This window comes from Vollenhovia emeryi, unplaced genomic scaffold, assembly GCF_000949405.1.
Source record: "Vollenhovia emeryi isolate VEMERY1.0 unplaced genomic scaffold, V.emery_V1.0 DF939145.1, whole genome shotgun sequence".
Taxonomy (NCBI): domain Eukaryota; kingdom Metazoa; phylum Arthropoda; class Insecta; order Hymenoptera; family Formicidae; genus Vollenhovia; species Vollenhovia emeryi.
In genome coordinates, this window is record NW_011967221.1 from 1,289,009 (window position 1) to 1,295,736 (window position 6,728).

Sequence of the window (6,728 nt, forward strand, 5' to 3'; positions counted from 1 at the left end):
TTAGAAGTAAAGTATTAGGGATTTTGTTACTGACAACCTAGATCTATTTAACACTTATGTAACTCTTCACGACTTCAGTCATTTCCATATAGTATTCTTTGTAGTCAGTTATTCTTTTTAATACTGACTTTGTGCATTGAAGATGAACGTTTATTTTCTTTTAATTTACAAATCTTTTAAAGTTTTTTAGTTTCGAAATTTTTACTTTTATGAACGTGTGATAGACAATATAAATATATATGTATATATTGTAGAAGGAATATTAATATTAGTATATACCTATATGACAAAAAGTGTCATATACTCTCTAAAATTTGTGGAGTGAAAATACTGCCATAGAGTGAAATGTTTACTCCATTGGAGTTAATATTCACTCTGTTGGAGGAAATGTTCACGCCAATAGGGTGAACATTTCGCTCCACAAATTTTAGAGAGTAGACTGTATTCTTGATTGACAATATCAATTGAATTTGTTTGATATAATAACAATAATTTAAAGAAAATTACTTTAAATATCTAAAACACCCGAAGTCATATTTCTACGATACAATGTATGTGATATTCTTCAGTTTTTTTTAAGTTGAAAAGGTAAACATTGCAGTACACGTTACAGTTTATATTATTCTGAAAAGTTTACAAAATTTTGTAACATACAAACCAGATATCGATGTGTTACTAGTTTCCAGGATCTACTTCCCTAGCGGAAAAAATTTCTATAAATAACTACAAAAAATTGACTCGAGATAGAAATTTGTAGAAATTTTTATATCTTCGTTAAAACATTTATTTTTTTGTAAAAATATCTACAAAATAGTATCACAAATTACAATGTTCTCAAATCAAGAAATTATTGTGAGTAATATTTCATGAAAATGTACAATTTTGTAAAAATTAGTACAAAATTTTACTGGTTTTAAAAATTTGTGAAATAACAAAATCTTAAAGAATTAAAACATCTGCTTACTTGTAGAATATTACAAAAATTAACACAAGTGTTCCAATTCTAGCATTTTCATGTTGATTTTCCTAACACTTTTTAAATTTACGTAGAATTTCATAGATTCTGGCAGTTATATTTAATTTTCTTGTAGAACTTTGTAGAATTATTTCCGGCAGGGTTATTTTCTTCAACGAAAAAAGGGAATAAAATGTTTTATTTTTCCATTACACATCAGTAATACCTCTCTCTGCTGCACACGCCCATTGAATATCGCGCGTCGCTCATCGCGTCCGGTCTGCATGAGCCAGAAAACGTTATGGCTCATTCAGACTGAACGCGATGAACGATGAGCGACGCGCGATATCCAATGGGCGTGCAGTCTTTATAGGAAAACTGTACGCTTTCCCATAAAACCTGTACGCTCATTGGATAATCGCGCGTCGCTCGTTGCTAACCTAACCTCTTCACGCTTGCGACTCTACTTTCTGCGCGCAGCCATATTACTTTTCATAGCATTTGGACCGAAATGCTATTGGTCGCTACTGCTCGTCCTCAATGCTCGCTCACCTTTCTTTTTACACCATGGTTTTCACTTGCATACATGGTGTCCGCCGGTATCGGTGAATCATTTGTGTAGAGTACTAATTTCATAAATTTAGCTGCGCTATGAAGCTAGTAAGGTAAGATACGTGCAAACTTACGTGATGAAGAAGACGTTGCAAACAAATTGAATTTTCCACGCGTGCGGCGACTCGTCTGTATACTTTCTATGAGAATTCGTAGCGAATACGCGCGCGCAACCTAACCTATACTTTCAAAGTTTTTGCGCGAAAACGTTGATATTTTTCGTCGAGGATTAACGTCTTGTTGCTACCTTTGCAGATTTTTGATGAAGCTCAGTCACGAGACCGTGACGATAGAACTGAAAAACGGCACTCAAGTTACTGGCACGATTACAGGTAGGTCTAAGTGATGATTTGTTGTTGCGACTTGGTGTCAGGTTAGAGAAATTGAAATCTGTGTGGCTACGCAAGATTTGTCATACAAAAAATTCTTATATAGCACATTATCTTGTAATTGACAATTTTTTATATTTAATGTAGCAGGAATATATTATTGTGACTATAGAGTTAATGTGAATTATTTTGCTGCAGGTGTCGACGTTGCGATGAATACACACTTGAAAACAGTGAAAATGACAATAAAGAACCGCGAGCCCATACAGTTAGAGACTCTCAGTTTGCGGGGTAACAATATTAGATATTATATTTTGCCCGACTCTCTTCCCTTGGAAACATTGCTGATAGACGACACACCGAAGGCCAAGGCCAAGAAGAAGGAAGCTGCGAGAGGTATATATAGCATACGTATTAATAGACCTTTCAGGACTATGCAAGTGTAAACAAATCGAATAAAAAGCACTTCATCATTCAATAAATGATCTTCATGTAGAATGGACTGAGCTATGTGATAGGCAAATGCGTGTCTATTGTAAAAAGAGAGTGCTACATAGGAGCAGAGTCCTAATTATTTTACTATATATCGACGTGTGCATAATTAATTTGTTAAAAACACAGTTGAAAGGGTTGATTCAATAAATATTAATCCGATTGTTTTTAACGTCAGTTGACAAGAGATATTTTCTTTTTATATCTCTTTCGTTATCGCAATTAATACAAATCTTTAATCATTAATCATGCCATTTGTTTCCAGGTGCTGCTCGTGGCAGAGGACGCGGCGCCAGGGGTGGCAGAGGTGGCAGGGGTGGCCGAGGTAGAGGAAGGGGCAGGCGATAGTGACAACACATTCTTCACTTTCAATATGCAAACTTTTCTAAGTTTGCGAAATCGATATTCTGCTAATTTTATAAAACCCTATCTATGTGAATCTGTTTCTTAATGTGATGCTACGATACCAAGTTCCAAGATAATGTGGACATTCATTTTTAACAGATTTAAATGTAACATACAGGCATTCCGATATTTCAATTTTATATTCTATTTTATTATTCGATATACTTCAATGAAATATAGGAAAAATTGTAAAATTTGTTTACTTGCTATGTAATTAGCAGTCATTTTCATCGCAATATGATTCATTGTATGTAATTTAAATATGGTACATTTTCGAATCTATTCAAAGTTTTTCACAGTATTGCAAGTTTTCTAAAAGACATTACAATTTACAATTACAAAAATCAAATAGTACAAATGACATTATTACTTATTTTTCACTACAATATCCTTGTAAAACTATTACCTGATTTAATTAGAATAGTAAGAATTTCTCTCTAAACTTAAATATGTGTAACAAGAACTTTCTGAATAAAAAAGTGCCGCGATAAAAGTATTCAATGTTCTATTTGTTATTGGATTTAAATGCCTAAGTTCACTTTTGTTACACACCACGTTAACTTCAACGTACACTCGTGTATTCGATTAACCACTTCTGTCAACATTTACGTGACACGAAGCTACGACGGCTCGTGACAATGTAACTTGTAACATGTCGTTACTCGCGACGGTCTCGTCCCAAAATGTTCGCACATGATTATGTGGAGATCATCAAAAAGGCTGATCATCGATTGCATACAGTTCGTCATTAGATGCGGCCGCAGTAATTTCGATGCGGATGATTTGGATGACATCTCCGATTACGACGTCCTGGATGTTCCTAGTAATGTAGCGATATTCACCCCCGCTGTTGCGAGAAGTGTATTTCTTTATAAAGTTTGCCGTAATCAACGAGAAAAGCTCTTATCTTGCCGTATAATAAACACAGCCAGAGCGCAAAGTGCTCATTGAATTTTTCACGCAATCTTATTTTAACACGATTTGTTTATACAAATTTGCTTCTAATTGTATATAATTTGAAAACATTGATCAGATTTCTACAAGATTTTAGAATGCATCGATGAATTAATAGCTGAAAAGTTGATTAAAATATTTGCCAAATTGAGAAAAAATTTTAAAAGCTCGACTCATAATGTTGAAAGTTAATAATAATTTTTTTACCTGAACTTTAGTTGGTTTATTCTGTTAATTTTGTTATGTGCGTTTTTATTATATAATAAAATGCAATGTAAAGAATCGAATTTTGCGTCACTACAATTCACAATAAGAGGGATTTGAAAAAATAAGAAAATTGTAGCAATCTTATGATTTATCTCAAGACATAAATTAACCCGAAGATATGTCGCGGTTTGCAAAATGCCAGTATCGTAATAGCGAACGAGAAGTCGCGGGCGATTAATCTCGGCAACGATAAAAATCATCGTTTCATTTTGTTGTCTTGGCTTGCCCTCGGCGTTCTTGACGGCGCAAGCCAGGGCGGAAACGATCGATATTGTAGACCCGGGGTAGCTTTACGACAAGACACCAAGTGCTTAAATCGACGGTTCAACGTCCTCGCAGTGCATTTCCAACCGCAAACGTTCGGGCTGCCAAGGCAACCGCGCCAGGACGACCTCCAGCATCGACCGGACGCGCCGGGAGCGAGGAGGACCTCACCGCCGGAAGTGGTGAGCAAGGTGTTGCAGGCCCTCGAGGAGATGGGCGAGCCCGTGGGACCGTCGGCAGAGAAGGTGCTCAGGGCTTCGTCGAGACCCCTAGGGTACCTGCTGCATTTAGGAACACCATCGGCGAGGACGAGCTAACAGATTCGCCACTTCGCAGTTTCAACCAACTTCTACCCTGGAGTCCGTATCCGGGGATCTTGTTACCTCGGACCGCTCGGGACTTTCGCACTTGTGGACTCCCAGAAGAAGCGAACGAACCGTCCGTGTAGAATATTCGACGCCTCGTTCTTGTGACTTTACCCTCTTCTCCCTTCCTCTTGTACGGACACTTAAGTCACGTCTTAATTGTGTAATAATATTGTGTGCGTATATAAAAATAAACTGCATACGATACCTGAAAGATCCGGAGACTTTGCAGTTTCGATTGCTTATCAAGAATCGCTGATTGCGTTTTTCATATGCGATCGTGTATTCTGTCTGGTTATGTATTATATATTATTTCGTTGAAAAATGTATCGACGACGAAAGCTATTACAATAAAATCTTATTACAACAAATATGGTCCAATTTCCGAGTTGAATTCTTCACAGTGAAATTTCGTTAAATTCCCAGTTGACCATGTATTGACATAGAAAATAGCTTCATTCTCGTGAACTAAATTTCGTTATAGCGAACAATTTTGACTGTAATTTATGTAAAGTATTTAAAAGAAAAGCTTTTATATGCACGTATGTGATTGTTATTATTTAATATAATTTATACCAATTAGTATGACATTATTTTAGCATTCGACGAAGCAACAAAGAAAAAGAAAAATCTTAGCTATTATCAATTTTCTTTTTGAAATTGTTAATTTTTTTGTACTTTAGAGAGCTAAAGATTAAATAAAAGTGTGTATAAAATGCGTTTGATAGGTGCTCGATTACATTCGTGATTTATTGTTCGGTACAAATGGACGCAATTAAATTAGTAATGAACAAAGTTGCGATACGCAACATCTCTTTCAGCGAATTTGGGTGGATGCACTAGGGCGCACAATCTGCAGGCTGTTGTACGAATTTAGCTATAAACGAGATATATTACAAATGATCACTTTGACTGAATAAACTTAATTACATTTTAATTGTGTTATTTGACTAACATTCGTGATATATTTTATTTTACGTATATCCAGCTTAAAAATAGCTTCTTACGCCATTTTTATTAATAACAAAGGAATAAACATTAATAAATATCTATAATAGTTATTTCCCTTTTAAATTTCAACAGAGACTCGGAACAATTATTAAAATATATTATCAAAATATTAATATTAAAAAATATATAAAATTACAAAAGATGCAGCGATATGCCGGTTGAGTTTCGATAGAAAAGAATTTTGGTTCTCAGCAAGAAATAAATATATCGTCTTGTTCACCGAAGTATATATTCAGGGGACACTGCACACGACGCAGTATCGTTTTATACGAGGTGAGCAGGCAGCTTTCAGTGCGTATTTAGTGCATGCAGTAGCCGAATTCGCCGTTCGCCGAAATCCTTTTACATGAACCCGATAACGCCGCAGGCGACACGCTCGCCCGCCGATCCGGTCTTCAGACTCTCCTCGGTTCCGCCACGACCGAGGTCGTCGGGTTTCTCGTGGACCACCAGGGCCCTGCCGATCGCACCCCGCACGCCTACCAGGCTCAAATAGTGATCCATGCCGTCGATATGCGCCACTCCGTCCTGCCCGACCTCAATATTGCCGAGATCGCCGACGTGACGTAACGGATCGCTCGGTGCGCCGTGATTCACCTGAAACGTAATCACTCTTCGTTTACCGTAACGGAGAACGGAGGAAGGGAGTGCGTTATCGGGGGGAGATGGCGACGGCTGAATCCACGAGGTGCGAGGCTATCAATTTCCGCTAATTGTATCGCGTTCACTTTCGGCGAGTAGATGTGGCGACAGTATCATTCAGTTTTTTTCCCCCCTAGAGCTCGAGAAAATTAATCCGAAAGTTCTATTTCCTCGACTTTAAGCTTCCTCAGAGAACAGTTAACTTGGTCATTTGCGACCTTTCTAGATGAATTTTCCATGATCCCATGTTGAGGATCTTGCGCAATTTCACCGTCTATTTTATTAATGTATTCTAAATATCTGCAATATCTATATGAATTTATCATTTTGATAAACTGACACGAGAGAGACGCGGGAACGAAGTTGCAATACGAAATCCGAAGCGTACAACTGTGTCTCTATATGACGAGAGGAAGATGCTTATTCATATCA

At 37.0% G+C, this 6,728-nt stretch overlaps 4 protein-coding genes across 4 annotated transcripts in view; 3 read left to right on the forward strand and 1 right to left on the reverse strand.

The window, feature by feature from the left end:
* LOC105566429 (flocculation protein FLO11-like) overlaps window positions 1-266 on the forward strand; it is a 12,087-nt gene extending 11,821 nt beyond the window's left edge. The window contains exon 9 of the mRNA XM_012020431.1: window positions 255-266. Within this exon, the coding sequence (XP_011875821.1) occupies window positions 255-266 (12 nt within the window). The remainder of the gene's footprint in view (window positions 1-254) is intronic.
* A 1,177-nt stretch (window positions 267-1,443) lies between these two features.
* On the forward strand, window positions 1,444-3,289 carry LOC105566316 (probable small nuclear ribonucleoprotein Sm D1). The gene is made up of 4 exons (XM_012020224.1): window positions 1,444-1,620; window positions 1,823-1,899; window positions 2,095-2,292; window positions 2,654-3,289. Exons 1-4 carry the CDS (start codon window positions 1,607-1,609, stop codon window positions 2,734-2,736), a joined length of 372 nt encoding a protein of 123 aa, XP_011875614.1. The 5' UTR covers window positions 1,444-1,606; the 3' UTR covers window positions 2,737-3,289.
* A 203-nt stretch (window positions 3,290-3,492) lies between these two features.
* LOC105566430 lies at window positions 3,493-5,180 on the forward strand. The gene is made up of 2 exons (XM_012020432.1): window positions 3,493-3,654; window positions 4,131-5,180. Exons 1-2 carry the CDS (start codon window positions 3,493-3,495, stop codon window positions 4,593-4,595), a joined length of 627 nt encoding a protein of 208 aa, XP_011875822.1. The 3' UTR covers window positions 4,596-5,180.
* Window positions 5,181-5,362: 182 nt separating this feature from the next.
* Window positions 5,363-6,728, reverse strand: part of LOC105566317 (superoxide dismutase [Cu-Zn]-like) — a 7,814-nt gene continuing 6,448 nt past the window's right edge. The window contains exon 3 of the mRNA XM_012020225.1: window positions 5,363-6,251. Within this exon, the coding sequence (XP_011875615.1) occupies window positions 5,997-6,251 (255 nt within the window). The 3' untranslated portion in view covers window positions 5,363-5,996. The remainder of the gene's footprint in view (window positions 6,252-6,728) is intronic.

What these genes read in the sequence shown, in the direction of transcription:
- LOC105566316 (XM_012020224.1), top strand. An exon ending in AGTTACTGGCACGATTACAG is followed by an intron (nt 1,900 to 2,094) that starts GTAGGTCTAAGT and finishes ATTTTGCTGCAG; the next exon opens with GTGTCGACGTTGCGATGAAT. An exon ending in GAAGAAGGAAGCTGCGAGAG is followed by an intron (nt 2,293 to 2,653) that starts GTATATATAGCA and finishes ATTTGTTTCCAG; the next exon opens with GTGCTGCTCGTGGCAGAGGA.
- LOC105566430 (XM_012020432.1), top strand. Translation starts at nt 3,493, where the DNA reads ATGTGGAGATCATCAAAAAGGCTGATCATCGATTGCATACAGTTCGTC. An exon ending in CCCCCGCTGTTGCGAGAAGT is followed by an intron (nt 3,655 to 4,130) that starts GTATTTCTTTAT and finishes ATTAACCCGAAG; the next exon opens with ATATGTCGCGGTTTGCAAAA.